At 47.1% G+C, this 16,531-nt stretch overlaps 1 protein-coding gene and 1 long non-coding RNA gene across 3 annotated transcripts in view; one reads left to right on the top strand and one right to left on the bottom strand.

Annotated features, from left to right (window-relative positions):
• Positions 1-16,531, bottom strand: part of TRIOBP (TRIO and F-actin binding protein) — a 60,985-nt gene that overhangs the window by 1,559 nt on the left and 42,895 nt on the right. For both annotated transcript variants that reach the window (XM_083701107.1, XM_083701108.1), the window contains exons 10-20: positions 16,351-16,419; positions 14,604-14,693; positions 13,529-13,638; positions 10,782-11,340; positions 8,968-9,063; positions 7,478-7,625; positions 6,272-6,383; positions 4,984-5,143; positions 3,034-3,147; positions 1,554-1,640; positions 343-496 (exon numbers count right to left, since the gene is read on the bottom strand). In XM_083701107.1, the coding sequence (XP_083557233.1) occupies positions 343-496; positions 1,554-1,640; positions 3,034-3,147; positions 4,984-5,143; positions 6,272-6,383; positions 7,478-7,625; positions 8,968-9,063; positions 10,782-11,340; positions 13,529-13,638; positions 14,604-14,693; positions 16,351-16,419 (1,699 nt within the window). The remainder of the gene's footprint in view (positions 1-342; positions 497-1,553; positions 1,641-3,033; positions 3,148-4,983; positions 5,144-6,271; positions 6,384-7,477; positions 7,626-8,967; positions 9,064-10,781; positions 11,341-13,528; positions 13,639-14,603; positions 14,694-16,350; positions 16,420-16,531) is intronic.
• Positions 6,652-16,531, top strand: part of LOC310826441 — a 209,165-nt gene continuing 199,285 nt past the window's right edge. The window contains exon 1 of the long non-coding RNA XR_014555819.1: positions 6,652-6,899. This is a non-coding gene — a long non-coding RNA (uncharacterized lncRNA). The remainder of the gene's footprint in view (positions 6,900-16,531) is intronic.

Raw genomic sequence — 16,531 nt, 5'->3', positions numbered from 1 at the left:
AGGAATGGCCCCATCCATTTTGGGGTATGAACTACCCTACTCACCTCTAACATGTGTGCTGCCACATGCTACACCTACACCCACATGAGAATGAAGGCAAGAAAATAGCACCCTCCTAGAACACTCTTCTTGAAGGAATAGCTTCACATTGTTTTATGTTAAGACTAGTTTTGATCACTGGCAAGCAGAAGGCAGAGACACCATGCCCAATATAACTGCCATCCCCTGAGCTGGAAGCAAAGGTGGCCTCTCAAATCCTGTCCCTGCTTTTGCACCCTTGCTCATTCATAGCTCCACCAGACATTCACTTGTCAGGCCTGACAGCTGCTCTCGTCTACTTGCCGATACTGTTGTGCAGCATCTCCTTCTCTTGCAGGGCTGCCATGGCCAGGCGCAGGTGTTCCTTCAGCTGCTCAATCTCTCGCTCTGACCGCTGTTTGATGTGGTTCAGCTCCATGTAGACATCCTGGTATTTCCCCGAGGCAAACCTCTTATCCTGTAGGGCAAAGGAATCCACACACTGATAATTGGTATCCAACCCAGAGTGAGGCTCGGTTCAAATCCTATTCTCCAGGATCTCCTGCAGTCTACACACCAGGGATGTGGAACCAAATGTTGTTCAGACTCCAGCCCCCAGCTAGCAAGGCTAACCAACAGGGATGATGGGAGATGGAGTTCAACAACATCTGTCTGTGCTGTCCTCTGCAACAGTCTCATTAGCTGATAAACAAGTAGAAGATTTGGAACAGGGGCAGGGGACCTCAGACCTGAGGACCAAATGTGGCCCTCAGTACTTTCCCCAGGAAACACCTTCCACTCAAGCGCTCTTGGCCCGGCTCTGCATACAAATGCTTTTGGCCTGGCTGGAACGTGTCCTTGAAATGTGATAATGCTTTTTGCTTGCCAGGATGTATGCGTGTGTTTCTCCCTGTATAAACCTCTGACACGTACATGGCAGGAACACAGCCTTCTGTTCAAAGTTGAGAATCTCCTCCATTGCTCTACCTACTTTTTGCCTCTGGCCCTGCCTACCATCTTGTTAGCCACTGTGAGAAGATGGGCCATTGTCTGGTTCAGCAGGGATTCTTCTGAAGATCTGCCGCTCTTTCCCATTTTCCCAAAGTCTATGCCTTCAGCTTCCTCTGGCCCTCGATGGTCCAGAAAGGATGGAAGCAAGGAAATGAGTGCAAGGGAGACTTATTCTGACCTAACTTAAGAAGCTGCCTTAAGAGCCAGACCATCTAGCTTAGTACTGTCTGTACTGAGTGGCAGTGCATCTCCAAGACATCAGATGGAACTCTTCCAGCCCTACCTGGAGATGCCAAGAATTGAACCTGGAACTTTCTGCATGAAAGCAGATGCTCTACAGAGCAGATTGATGTTGCAGGTGGGAATCGCACAGTGACATCAGCATCAGGGTACCAAACGACACCACACAGAAGTCAGCATACAGAATACAACTAACTCTGTCCCTGCCTGCAGGACTTGAGCAAAGGAGGGGCTCTGCCTTTTCCCTGCTGACGAGCGAACCTGACTTGCTCCCAGGAATCTACCTTCTGCATCATTTGGAGCTCGTCCCTAAGACACCGGATTTCTTGCTTCAGGTACAGAAGTTCGTTCTCCTTCACTCGTAGCAGCACCTGCAAAGAAGAGCAGAAGGGGAGAAGTAAGAAAATGGGTTGAAAACTTGCCAAGGGCGCAGGTAAAATAGGTTTCCTAACCTACTTGGGAGAATAAGCAACAATAGCTAGGTTGCTCAAGTGTCCCATATAGCATATTTGCAAAATGGCTTCTGGTACGATGCAGAAGATCAGAACACACACGCATTTTCATGAATGGGCCAAGTAGTCGTCTAAGAGTGCAACTACACTCAGCAAGTCATCCATCTTGAGCAACACAATGGGGCCTCATCACAAGCTTCCTCAAATAACTACTTCACAGCCTATGGCAGCTTTTGGGGAGGGAAACAGGTTGCCCCATGTCAAAGTCTAGCTATGTTAGCCTTTAGAAAGACAAGTTATGTGCCTCTGCTTCCAATGTTCTGACCAGCATGGATCATAGCCTTTGGCACACTACTAGCACACCACTGCAAAACAGTGTTCACTGTGACACACCAATAGCCAATCCAAACTGAACTCAGTGCAAGGTTGTCAGACGCCTATTGGCTGTTACACGGTGGGGGTTAAGCAGCTGCAAGCTGATAATTGGCGGCCATCTTCTCTCATGGCTGCCAGAAGTTCAACGGGTTGTGTGAAGAGGCCTTGAGTTTTATAGTTTCCTCCAGATTTAACCACCTGCTTGGGATTTCTGTTTGCTAAACAAATAATCATTTCTAGATTCAAGTGCTTTCAGCAAACTGAAGGTAAAAATCGAATTAAAGCTGAGTTTCTATTTTGATTAGTCAGACTTATGGCTTGCTCTTCCTTTGGAGAAGTTCATTGTGTTTTACACATGGTTCCTAGGCATTGACTCTGACATTTCACGTTAAGTTTCTTACTCTAAATTTCTAAGTGTCTTGATTGTATAGATATTCCTATTGCAAACTGCTTTGATTTTTTTAATGATATAGTGGTATATAAATGTTTTTATAAATAAAACATGTAACTCTTTGCTATTTCATCATGGCATTGCTTGAGTATGAAAAGCTTCACTGTCTTTACAGCGCTCAAAACCGCCATCTTTTTACGGACTGGGCTGCCCTAAGATTACTCAGGAAGCCCAAAGCCAAGGGTCGCTCACACAAAGTCAGACAATATCCACTATCCTCCATATCAAAATCACTCTCCTTAGTTGCTGTACTCCGTGTTTTATCTGCTGTACAACCATTCCAAGGACAGTTCTCACAGGCAACTGCACAAACGTTTCCCCTTTCCAGGCTTTGATATCTACTCCTTTCCAAACTGATTACTCTTCTCCTGACACTTCACAAGCGGCAAGCTCTCAGATATAAGCAGCATTTCATATTTCCTATCTGAGACACTTGGCGCACAATGAGCATTGAACCAAGTTATAAAAAGAAACAAGAGACCTTACCTCCAGCTCACAAGAGTTCCTCTCGTTGTTGTGTGAAGCACCATCACGTGAGCCTTGGGCTGCGATGAATGCTCGTAGTTGCCCAATTTCCTCCGATAGGCGCCTCTGTAACTCCTGGGGACAAGGAGCGGAAGAGTCAGGCTTCGTTTATCTGCTGCTCTTAAAGGAACAGGCAGACACTTGGCATCTTACAAAGCCTGTCTTTCCAGGGATTCTTCAAGTCCTAAATGCCTCCAGCTTTAAAATATGCCCCCTGCGCAAGAATCCTATGAGTTGGCCATCATCATCATAGTTGTTGCCAACATCAGTTAGTAGCATGAACCACCACCAGCAGCTCAATAGGAATTTTGGGTAAGAGCTAGGAGCTTTGGGGTTGTCTTTTGAAAGGCTTTGTGCATCTTAAACATTAACAAATATTGCAATGGTCCTCCTCTCCCCCACACAAAGGCCCCCTCCTGCTTTCATACGCTACCCAGTCACCGCTGTAAGCCTGACTATTGTGGTTACCAATTCGTTTCTGGTCTCCACCCAAAGTGCTGGTTTTGACCTATAAAGCCTTAGGACCCTCAAACCTCAAGGACAGCCCCTCTCCACATGAATGAGCCCAGATCCTGTGGGTCTTCATCAGAGGCCCTTTTCCGTGTCTCATCTAAGGGAAGGGCACAGTGGCGTAGCGTGGGTTGTCAGCACCCGGGGCAAGGCAAGTAATTTGCGCCCCCTAACCCCTAACCTGCCGCCGCTGCCAGCTTCTTCTTGCTGCTGCCTGGTCTGGTCTGGTGTGGTTCTCTCCCGCGCTCAGCGCTGCACTGTCCCTCCCCCAGATAGTCCCTCGCTCTCTCTCCGCACCGCAAGCCTGGCACCCACCCCCTCCACGGTGGGCAGAGACCCGGCGGCTCAGATCGGATTCGCACAGCCAGCACTGCAGTGAGAGTGAGTGAGCGAGCCAGGTAGGGGCAGAGAGCTGCGAGTGCGAGCGCGCCCCCCCAGATGTTGCGCCCGGCTCCCCTGCACCCCCCATGCTACGCCACTGGAAGGGCAGAGAGTGGCCACAAAAAATGTGCCTTTTCGGTGGTTTTCCCACCAATTTTTGTGGAACACTTCCCAGGGAAACTTGCCTAGTACTATCATTGTTAGTTTTTAGGTGCCAGACTAAGGGGTTGGTTAGTTAGTTATTTTTGTATTGTGAAATTTTTAATGTTTGATATTTTGCTGGAAGCGAAATAAAATTATCATCATCATCATCAACCCAGGCCTTTGGGAATGAAGTTAGCTTCTACAGCAGCACTCATCTTTTTGTGTGGTGACAGTGTTGCTGGATGCCCATTTTAAGATTTGTTTCTTTTGTCTTTTAATTAATTGATTTTATCTGTTTATATTTTATATTGTGCAGTTGCTTTGATACCCTTTCATATAAAGCAATTAATAAATGCAATTAATGAAAATACAGTAATGAAATTAATGAAAATCATCATTATTATCATTTATTATTTATACCCTGCTCATCTGGCTGGGTTTCCCCAACCACTCTAGGCAGCTTCCAACAAAATATTAAAAATACAATAAAACATCAGACATTAATAAACTTCCCTAAACAGGGCTGCCTTCAGATGTCTTCTAAAAGTCAGATAGTTGCTTATTGCCTTGACATCTGATGGGAGGGCAGGCGGGCGCCACTACCGAGAAGGCCCTCTGCCTGGTTCCCTGTAACTTCGCTTCTCGCAGTTAAATAATAATAAATAATGATGAAGATGAAGAAGATACTCTCCTCCACACCAACTTTCTTCTTCCCAATTCCCTTGGATCAGGTGTGGGAAACCTTTGGCCTTTCCAATGTTGCTGAGCAATAATTCGATCATCCCCAGCAACTGCTAGGTCTGATGGAAGTTGTAGTTCAGCAACATCTGGCGGGCCAAATGTCCCCCACTCCTGTCTATGCAGAAAGCCACTCGCCTGGTTTTGCCGCAGCAACTCCTTTCCCTCCTGTTGGCAGTGCTGCAGCATAAGCTCCTGCTCTTCTGCCTTCTGCACAAGCCCCCCAATCTCCAGGCACTTCTGGGAATACTGCTCTGAAAGCACCTGCAGCTCCCTCTTCAGGGACTCGACGTCAGACCTGCAGTAGAGGTAAAAAAAATTGCTGTTGTCAAGAGCTGTCACCCCATCCCAGGGCTCTTCCACAAACATAGTCGACCTCCCCGTCTCTGATGGCCTCTTCTGCCATCACTGGTATCCCAGTGTTCCCCTTGTGGGCTGCACAAGCCGGCCCTTGACCAGAGAACAAAGGTGCTAGATGACAGGTGGGATTGGTCACGACTCTGCACAAATGACCATTGATTACAAGATCATTGTAATCCAGTGAAAACTGATAGCATCTATTATACAACAGCACTTTGGCTTAAGATAGCTGCATGCTCAGAAACACTAAAAGCTGGACAGAGACAGTACTCAGGGCAGTTTCCTAACCTAATCTGATTTCCAGTGTATCTTGGGATAAGAGAGAAGGGCTCTTCTCGACTTCCCCGAATCACTTTTTGCTTGGTGTGGATATGGTAGTTAAAAGAAAAGATACCAACAAACAGTTTTAGGTGGGAGTTTTCTATCCCAAGCCAAATTCTAATGTGCCTCAAGGTGGGAAAATGTCCCAAAATAAAACCATTTGTGGTGTGTCAGATGAAGGGTTCTAATCTGTTTTTCCTGGATTGGTTTTTCTTGGAAAAATCTCATGGGACTTTAAAAAACCAAAAAACAACCCAGCACATTAATATTAGCTGGGACAAAAAAGCACCCCAATAGTAAACATCAAAAGCCTTCATTATTGTTTTCTTCTCTAGATGTTTTTCATTTACATAACCCAAATGCTAAATTGTTAAGGGTCTGAAACTTCAGGACAGTGTTTACTACCATGGAGGTAACAATTATTGCTGGAGACTTATTTCTATGTAAATTCTGCAAATGTAAAGTGACCCCAGGCTGGATTCCACCCACATTTATGCAGAAGAGCTGCATGTTGGACAAAAGATCCCGGCATTGGACTAGATGACCCTCCCTTTCAACTCTACAATTCTATGATTCTGTGATTAGTTATCAGGATCCCACAATCCACCCCCCATCCCTCCTTTTCATCAGACCCTACGATGTTGCAAGCTGCACTTGGGAACAGACAACCCTACCCTCCTCTCTAAACTCAGGGACACTATTCCAAGTTCAGAATGGAGGCTGAAGAGCCACTGCAGTTACTTACTGATGCTGCCGCCGGAGTGTATCGGTCTCTAAACCACCTTTCTGGAAGCTGCGGGTCCTGCCCAGTTCTTTATTCAACTCTTCCCTGTGTGCCTTTTTCAGTGCTTCAATTGCTAGAGGGAAAGGAAATTTGAAAAATGGGCAAAAGAATCAGAAGCCAGGGAAGACACGTGAGAGGTGCTGAAGTAGAAACTGCAATGCATTTTAATGCTTCCTAGCTAAATGGGGGAAGCCAAGCCTTCTGGGGGAAGGGACAGAGCTCAGTGGGGACACAGCACAAGCGTTAAATTCAATCTCTGCCATCTTGCCAGTTTAAACAACAGCAGCAACTGAGAAGGCACCACACAACAAGGAAGATCCTTTGTGCAAGAACCTGGAAGAAGAAGAAGAGTTTGGATTTGATATCCCGCCTTTCACTCCCTTTAAGGAGTCTCAAAGCGGCTAGCATTCTCCTTTCCCTTCCTCCCCCACAACAAACACTCTGTGAGGTGAGTGGGGCTGAGAGACTTCAGAGAAGTGTGACTGGCCCAAGGTCACCCAGCAGCTGCATGTGGAGGAGCGGAGACGCGAACCCGGTTCCCCAGATTACGAGACTACCGCTCTTAACCACTACACCACACTGGCTCTCAGTGTGGAGAGATTCTGCCAGTCAAAGTAGACAACAGTGGGTTAGATAGACCAATGGTCTGTCTCAGTAGAAGTAAGCCTCATATGTACACAAAACACCCATTATTCTATTCCATGCATCAGAGAAGATATCTACACAATATGCATAAACACACATACACATATGTATACAGACAGTCATGGCATGTCCTGATGATATCAACTTATGTCCCACTTTTCTAAGGAGCTTTAAAAGATGGCAAAGACAGTCATCCCCCAGCCTGCATTCTACCCTCAAGATCATGGTTGAGGGTGGTTGGCTGGTCCAAAGTCATCCAATGGGCTTCATATCCAAGCAGGGATTTAGAGCTGAATTTCCCCAATGCTAGGGCCCGTCCGCACTACACATTTAAAGCAATGTCATGCCACTTGGAACAGTCATGGTTTCTCCCAAAGAATCCTGGGAGCTGTAGTCTGTTAAAGCTGCCAGGAATTGTTAGGAGACCAAAGGGACTGCTCTAATGACCATATCTTAGCTAGGCAAAGGGGCACATCCAGCAACCCATCAAGCAAGTATACAAGAACACACAGTAGCTCCTACCTGCCGCTGTAGCAGCTGCCTCCTCAGACAGAAGCCGCTCCTTCTCTTGCCGCAACCGCTCCATCTCCTGCTGGTGATGCCGCTGCAGTTCCGTCATAACCTGTTGGTGGGAAGTCTCCATCTCTGCTAAACTGCGCTCACATGCCTCCTGCCAGGGAGATCGGAAGTTGGGGGTGGCGGGGGTGAGAGGAGAGGAGAGGAGAGGAGAGGAGAGGAGAGGAGAGGAGAGGAGAGGAGAGGAGAGGAGAGGAGAGAATGAAATGCTGCAGGCAGCCTGACTGCGAGGCTTAAGTGGGGGAAAATCTAGGGTGAACAAGGGCTGAGCTTGGCAAACCAAGCCATGGACCCCGATTCAAGAGACATTTCAGGTGCTTAAAAGACAGCTGGCTCAGTGGCCATGTATACCCAACTTTTTCCTTTAAGTAGCAGCAGCAGCTGTAGTGATCATGATGTCATCCTACAGCTCTCCCCAGTGTTCAGGGATGGGGAACTTGCAGCCCTGCAGATGATGTCGGGCTCCCAAGTCCCTTCAGCCCAAGCCATCATGGCCAAGGATCAGGGATGATGGGAGTTGTAGTTCAGTGGCATCTGGAGGGCAGTAAGGTTCTCCACTCCGGCCAGAGCTAGTTGCATGTATTGAACACAAACACACACACACGGTGAAATGGAAATATTCAGAAATGCCTTTCCCTCTCATGGTTATATCTTGGGTTGCCACATGGGGGCATACGAAGAGCAAATGAACGCAAAAGAATGGTAGAGATCCTCTACCACAGACACTCTACACTAGATGGAGTTGTATTACCGTTCATTTATAAAAACCACATCGCAAATGGAAAGAAACGTATTAAAAACACAAAAGCAGGGCAAAACTGAGCCTTTATAAGGCTTACAGTTCATTACATGAAGACTGCAAACCAGTTCTCAATATTTCTTCCCGCGGCTTTAATTTATGTACCAACAATTTAAAAAATGTAGTGTGCAAATATACGTATTTTACACTTTTGTTTCTAGAGTTTGATGTGCACGACACAGAACACAGCAGATGGCTGCAATCATATGGCAACTCGTTTCAGGGGCCAAGAGTGCAATAAATACTTGCAGTGTTTGCTAAACTTGCCGCTCTTTCCTCCAGACCTACGCTTTGCTTATTTTTGGTGCATAAATAGACCAACAAAGGTGACGCATAAGGACAGGCCAGGATCATGCTCTCTTCTGATTTTCCCTAAAGCTGACTGCCCTGGCCATGCATTAGGCAGGGAGGTCTTTGTATACAACAGTTATAAATAATTAGCATTGATTACAGATGGGTCTGATTGTGGTTGCTATGGCAGCAATAAGCTATATTAAGTGCAAGCAAATGAGGTTGACTCCGCCCCCGCCCCCCCCCCCAGTCCTTGCTTCCCTGCCCTTATGGCATGAGCTTGGTGGGGAGGAGAGAAAATGAAAAGCTGGCAAATTCAGATCACCACACTAGGCTCTGTTGTTACCTGAGAGATGTAGCCTCGGGGTGCGTGCCCATCTCGGTGAGATTTTGCTTCACTGTGGGCACGCAAGGACTCTAGCTGTGACCTCAGAACCTGGACCTGTGTAGGAAAAAAAATGAGGTCTAACCATACTGAAGGATTTCTTCAAATCAACATGTTGTACTAACCTCTGTCTGCCCTTATCCAGCCCCCACCTGCCTGCCATCTTGCCAGTTTAAGGGGTGGGCACTGCCTGGCAGCTTTTCCCTCCTCCTAAGTCTCCATGGTGGCCCTTGCAGGACCTAGCAGGGAGGAGGAGGCAGAATAAAGCTGGAATCAGTGGGTTCTGCCTGTCGTGGGCTTTGGCTCCCCCTACTGCCCGTCTCCCTGCCTGCCACCCCACCAGTCTCAAGGGGCACCAGTCACCACTGCTCTTTGCAACAAGGCAATATACACTCAGAACAGAGAGAGGCCGAGGCACCCTGAGCAGGGTTAGAAATGAGCCAAGCACTTTTAGCGACTGGCGAGGGTCCAATTGCAACGGTGTGGAGATCTCTGGATGCTGGGTTGGCAACTGACACCTGGCTGGCCTCTCCAGCTTTCCTAAGCAGGCAAACAGAAGAGCTAATTTATCGCATTTAAATCCCACCTTTTTCTCCAAGTTATACATGGTTCACCCCATTTCTCAGTTAATCCCTACAACAGGCATGTCCAAAGTCCATTTTGGGGGCCTAATCCAGCCCACCGGTCGGTTTAATCCGGCCCCTGGGGCAGCTTATTTCCTGAGGTAAAATCCTTAAAAAAGCTCAACAACTTCAATCCTAAAAAAAAGCTCAAAAACTTTGGTCGGCCCTCACACATGTTCACTTCATCAAATCTGGCCCTCTTTGGGGAAAAAATAGACACCCCTGTTAAGAGGCTGTGAGTTGCCCAAGGTCACCTAGTGAGCGTCATAACGGAGTGGGGATTTGAACCCTGATCTCCCAGGTCTTAGTCTTGACACTCTTAAACACTACACCACCCTGGCTTCCTAGAGTACTTCTGCTATGGAGCAGCTATATAAATTAAGTAGGAAAGTACCCTGATTTGAACCCTGATCTCCCAGGTCTTAGTCTTGACACTCTTAAACACTACACCACCCTGGCTTCCTAGAGTACTTCTGCTATGGAGCAGCTATATAAATTAAGTAGGAAAGTAAACATGGGTAAAAGCCACATGTCATTTAGAGAAGGATCTGAAGCTTGAATCTGTTTTATTCTGGATTGTTTCATTTGATGTTTTAATGTGTTGTAAACCGCTTTGAGATTCCCCGCCCTTTAAAATATAAAGCAATATAGAAATGAAATTAATAATAGCGGCAGTAATTTTAAAAAATCTCATTTTACGAGATCACTGTAAGCAGATGAAAACATTAGCAGGATTTTAATCTCACTTGTAATGTAACAAACACTATGGATAATATGGATAGATACAAAATATAGATTATGAAATAATATGCAGTTGAAAATGTTGACAATAGGACCCATGGAGGGGATGGGGGGGAAGTCTCGAGATTCAGAGAAATCTCTCTATACGGATATGTATTTTGTATTGCTATAAAATTTATATTTGTAAAATCAAATAAAAGTGATTAAAATAAATAAATAAATAAATAAATAAATAAATCTCATCGCAAAAAAAGGCGCCTAGACATACCAAGGTTTAAGGTGCCATTGGGTGATTAGTTTACATACCTGAATTTCTAACACTGACACAAAATATGAAACAAGCTTGCGAAAAAAAAGGAAGCAGCACTCTCTTCCTGAAAATGATTAAGGCCACGCCATGACTAACCGTACCTCTTTCTCCAGCGCCTCATTTGCACCCTCGTGGGCTCCTTTGCCCTGGTTCAGCAGTGCCATCAGGGGCACCCGCTTGGATTCCTTCAGGGGCAAGCGCTCCAGCTCCTGCCATTTCTTTTCTATCTCTTCACTCAGCCGAGTCCTCTGGGCTTCGGAGAGGGGCCCCCCCGGAGCCTCGTGGCCTCCTGCTTTAGGGCAGACGTCCCCTGCCAGGCCATCTGTCTGCAGGACCCCAGTGGCCGGAGACTCAAACCACTTCCGCCTTTCCTCGGAGCGCAGAGCCAGGTCCCTCTCCAGCTCCTCGCGCTTGGCCACGCTCTCTGTGGTTCTCGCGCTCCCTCTTGTCCATTGCGGAGATCCATGGCCCGCGGGCCCCTGCTGCAAGGGCGACAGCTCCACGTAGTCAAAAGCGTGGCGCGGCCCATCTGCTCTCCTGCTGCTGCTGCTCCTGGTTACCGCATCAGATCCTGTGCTTGGCCGCTGCTCCTCTGTCCTGACGGAGCTCTTGGGGGATCCGTAGCTGCGGAAGGAATTCTCCTTATTGCTGTCAGATAGCCTAGAATCAGGGGGAGAGGTGGGAATGGCGCAGGCAAGCATTGCAAAAGCGGGCCATACAAAATTCTCCCCAATCCTGTTATGCGGTCATGCCCAGATCAGTTAACAGCCCAAGTGCAGTGAGCCCTGTTACGTCACGCGGCGACACAAAAGGAAAATTTTTGTGTGGCTGCAGCATCAGGCCAAAGACCCATCGAGGCCAGCATCCTGCCTAGGCCTGGGAAATGTATTGATATACAGTGGTACCTCTGGTTGCGAACAGGATCCGTTCCGGAGGCCTGCTTGCAACCTGAACAGAACGCAACCCGCGACTGCACAGGTCACAATTTGCCGCTTCTGCGCATGCACGTGACGTCATTTTGCGCGTCTGTGCATGCGCAGAAACCCGGAAGTAACCCGTTCCGTTACTTCTGGGTTGCCATGGGACGCATCCTAAAAATGCTTAACCTGAAGCAAACATAACATGAGGTGTGACTGTATCGCCCAGGACAGGTATGAGGGGCAGACCATGACAGAGGATTCACCTGGCAATATATTGGAAGCTTTTATAACTTGTTCCTCCCTTGGCTACTTTAAACTGCTCTGTGGAAGCACGGACAGCTACGCGTTTCTCAGCGGAGCTTGTGTGAGCCAGAGGGGGGGTGAGAGCAATTTAATGCTCAGCTGGGGGGTCTGGAGCCTTTGTGCCCCCCAGCTGAGCAGCGTAAGTTCCCTCCATGCCAAGTTCTGGGGATGGAGGGAATCCCTCTGCCCCCAGCGCCGGTGATAAGTTGCATCGTCCCCGGCCCCACGAGGCGCTGAAGTGAAACTGCCTTAGCTCCCTCGGACGGCAGCAGTTTCAACGGGGGTCAATGCAGCTTATTGTGTCAATATCGCAATGTATCGCCGGATCGCGATGTTTGGTGGGTGATAACATCGTGATGTTGAAAACCCGGCATCGCCCGTCCCTAATCCTGTTCTTACAGAGGCCCGCCAGATTGCACCGGCTTGGCATGTAGGAAGTCCCAGGTTCAAGCTCCTGAATCTCCAATCAGGACTGCGAAAGACCCCTGCCTGATCCCCTGGCGAGCGACTGATGGTTACTGTAGACAACACTGAGCAAGATCAGTGGGCTGGCTCATACCTGCTGGGAGAGCTCAGCTGGGAGAGCATGCGACTCTTAATCTCGGAGTTCTGGGTTCGCGCCCCACACTGGGCAAAAGATTCCTGCATTGCAGGGTGTTGGGCTAGATGCCAGCTGTTATAGCTTGGTCCCTTTCAATTCTACAATTTTATGATTCTAGGTGAGCAAAGTGACATCAGATGAGTGTTGTTTTTTTGGCTGCCAGTGTCTTGCAGAGCACTTTGTAATGCATGCTGCCGCTTTGGCCATCGGCAGACAACAAGCTGATGGGTGGTACCTGCAAACCCCCTTTTCAGGTGAGCCAGGTTTTTTACCCACCTCACCCGATGCCATGTCTGACCTCTGGTATAGGGCAGATGGGTCTCCCATGGCTCCAATGGCCAGCAAGGCCAAATGGGGAGCTCTGGCCAACAGGCTGGAGACTCCCTAACCTCAAGCTAGATAGATGCAGCTTCTAACTCTGTAAAAACTCTCTGCCAGACTCTTTAGCATCACAGTTCTACCACGTTTGTTCTGAACGTGGCCTCCAGAACTCCCCACCCAAAGGATATGAGTATTAACCTACTATCAGAACTACCGAGAAAGAACTTGTGCATGTTTCCTTCCTTGTTTGGCTAAGAGGTCATTACTGCCCACCTGCCCCTAAGCAGCGGCTAATGATTTGCTGCAGCAAGCAACTGTCTATTACAGGAGTAATATCAGATAGCTTATCTGTGACATAGGATAACACACTGAGCAACTGCAATGGCCAAAGGAACAAAACTAGATTTACTGAAACAAGTGTTCTTGGCTTGTTCTCATGTATTTTTGGAGAGAGAGAAAAATGGAGAGCATTTGTTTCTTGCCTAATGCCAAGCCAGTGCTCTGATCCATTTCCTCCCAGTGTGGCAGGAGGAGGAGAGGATCCATTTGAGCACCAACCCCCTCAATCATCCCCAGTAAGCCACAGTTTGTTTAACTTTGGCTTACTGTTTCATACAAATCAGGCCAATTAATAAATCAGGAAAACGGATCAAAACCGCTGTGCTGTCAGAGACAAGGGGGGAAAATATCTGAAGGTGCCTACTTTGTGACATCCGGCACACTGGCAGGGCGTATACTTTTCCTCAGAGCTTCTATCCAGTTCCGCCGGATGCCCGATGTCATTGCAGACAACGTAAAGACACCATCTTTAGTCTGAAAGGAAAAAACCAGACACAGACGTGTACTCTCCTTCAAATACAGCAAAGAGATCTGAAGATGCAATGCAAGGCTTCATTGCCACTGAACCCTTCAAGCATATCTGGCAAACATATCTACTTCCACAGAGCCTAAAAATGTGGGGCTTGGCTAAACAGGGCCTCATATATGCTCATCCCAATAGCAACTGCCAAGCCCCCACTGAGCTCCCCTCCCCGCCCCCACCACATTATTATTATTATTTTCAATTGAGTTGTTTTGGATTTAGGAGGGTTGCCTAATTTTTGGGCCTGGTGCCATTGGTGATTCATGCATTTTGCCTGTTTGGAGGCCCTGAGCACGACCAGTTTTTCTTCCGTGAAATGGGTATTTGACGGTACCCACAATTGTTTTCTTATATTTCCAAAACCTAAATAGGAGAGCCTTTTGAATTAAGTGAGACTTGAGTCCAAGACTCTTTGGTCCAAACCATACTCTATTTACTGGGTCTCACTTTCTACGTGTAAATTACAGACAAGTTTTGCAGACACTCAATAAGACGATGGCCCCTTACTCCGCTCCCCCTTCTCCTTTCTGGCTGCAGGTGCTCCTGTTCCATGGGATTGAATCTATCCATTAGAAAAGAGAGCTCACTGAAGCTGGCAGCAGACAGCCCTCTCCAAGCATCCCCAGGGGCATTTGCCACCTGGAAGTGTGTCCATGGGCTGTGGTACCTCTTCCTTACCTCGAGGAACAACGTTATCAATCAAGAATTGGGCCCCTTGCCACTCAACCACCCAACATATGTGCCCTGGTGTTAGAATGAAGAACCTGTACACTATATAATCAAGGACTGAAGTGAACTGCCCCACCTCCGCACTTCAAACAACATGGTTATTGCAGCAGTATCTAATAATCTAAAATACACATAGGCCAGATGGCCTTTTTGCTCTATCCAGACTCTACAGGTCCTAAGCACTCACGTGTATCTGGAAGCCATAGTTCCGCTGCACTGCATATTCTGTCACATCGGTGCAAGAGCGAAGGTCAATCTCTCCATCCAGTTCATCAGCCTGAAATGACCACCAGATCATCAGCTTAAACAAGAAACCTCACTTAACAGCATCACCACCACCAACAACAAAAAGCATGCATGTACATGTACACACACACACACACACACACACACACACACTGCACTTGTCTATCACATCCTATCTACTTTCCTCCAATATTTTTCCCCATACCCCACAGACCTGACATTATTAAAATTCTAGTTTACTAATCCTCCTCAATCAATTGAAAATAGGATACAGGAATCTCATAGTTTCCACTCTGCCCTTACAAGCTCCTGTCCCATGCACACTTTTGCTTGTGTGTCCCCCCCCCCCCCAATAATAATGTCCAACAAGCAGAAACTGTAACAAAGTGTTGCAGTGTGATGTGTTCAGGATTCCAGCCATACCCACTCCCACCCCTCCAGTTTTCTATTTTTAGACCAACAGTCAGCATTGGGGTGAGTACTGAGCATGCTCAGTCCTCCTTGAGCTGGTTTGGGTTCCACCCCCTCAAAGATTCTTGCGCTTTTGCAAAACTGATTTTCCCCAAGCCTGCCAATGCCTCCCCTGCGTACATGTGCACCATACATTTAAAGCAGAACCACCTCACTTTAAACAGCCATGTCTTCCTGCAAACTATCCTGGGAACTGAAGATAGTTAAGGGTGCTGAGAATTGTTAGAAGACCCCATTTCCCCCTTAGAGGACTACAATTCTCCAAGTTCCCAAGGAAGGGGGATTCATCATTAAACCACTCTATTAATATCAGGCAACACCTTCACTGTACTCTTTCTGGCTGCGGCAAAAAAACATTTTTGTTTAAGAAAACCTATCCAGACAATGTAAAATATTTGCATGTGTTTCAATCAGGGTTTTTAGCTGATTGGTGATTCTGATTACGTTTTGAATGTTTTAAATCACTCCTTTTAACAGTTTCTTACTTGTAGTTTTATAAACTGCTTGGAGGTTTTATTACAATAAAGTGGAATCTAAATCTTGTGAAACAAATTTAGGGCATCCTCCCATCAGATGTCAAGGACATAAACAACTACAGTTGTACCTCTGAAGTCGAACGGAATCCCTTCTGGAAGTCTATTCGACTTTCAAAACATTCAGAAACCAAGGTGCGGCTTCCAATTGGCTGCAGGAAGCTCCTGCAGCCAATCAGAAGCCGCGTTGGACGTTTGGGTTTCAAAGAATGTTCGCAAACCGCAACTCTTACTTCCAGGTTTGCGGCGTTCGGGAGCCAAAACGTTTGACTCGCAAGGCTTTTGGGATCTAAGGTACGACTGTACCTGACTTTTAGAAGACACCTGGAGGCAGCCCTGTTTAGGGAGGTTTTTAAGGATTGATGTTTTTAGATATGTTGTAAGCTGCCCAGGGTGGCTGGGGAAACCCAGCCAGATGGGTGGGGTATAAATAATAATAATAATACTTTTTATTATTATTATTTTATTATTATTATTACAAACACATGGTGCAGCCAGGACCTGTGCCTGTGAGGTGCTGTGTGGGCTACACAATGAACGGCACTCACAACCTGAAAATTGGAAACAAGAGGTAATAATGGCATGCTGTGCTTTTAACAAAGAACACCCGTAAATTTCTCTCCATCGCTGTGCAAGTTCCCCCCCGTGCAGGAGAGGTCATGCAGGTCAGGAAGCTTTTCTTACCTCCTCAGCATTGGAGTCCCTGTAATACCTCAGGCTCGAGTCTGTCAACACAAACCAATGCTTCGTCCACTGCAGACAGAACCATTAAAAAGGGAAGGAAAAGGGGGAGGGCAAGACAAGAGGGGAGAGCTAAATTAAAACGTCGACGGAAGTGCACAGCGTTCATTGACCTTTCAAACTT

The sequence above is a fragment of the Podarcis gaigeae genome (assembly GCF_964106915.1).
Source record: "Podarcis gaigeae genome assembly, chromosome: 10".
Taxonomy (NCBI): domain Eukaryota; kingdom Metazoa; phylum Chordata; class Lepidosauria; order Squamata; family Lacertidae; genus Podarcis; species Podarcis gaigeae.
Note: the sequence above shows the minus strand (reverse complement) of the source record. Positions and strands in the feature narration are given on the sequence as shown.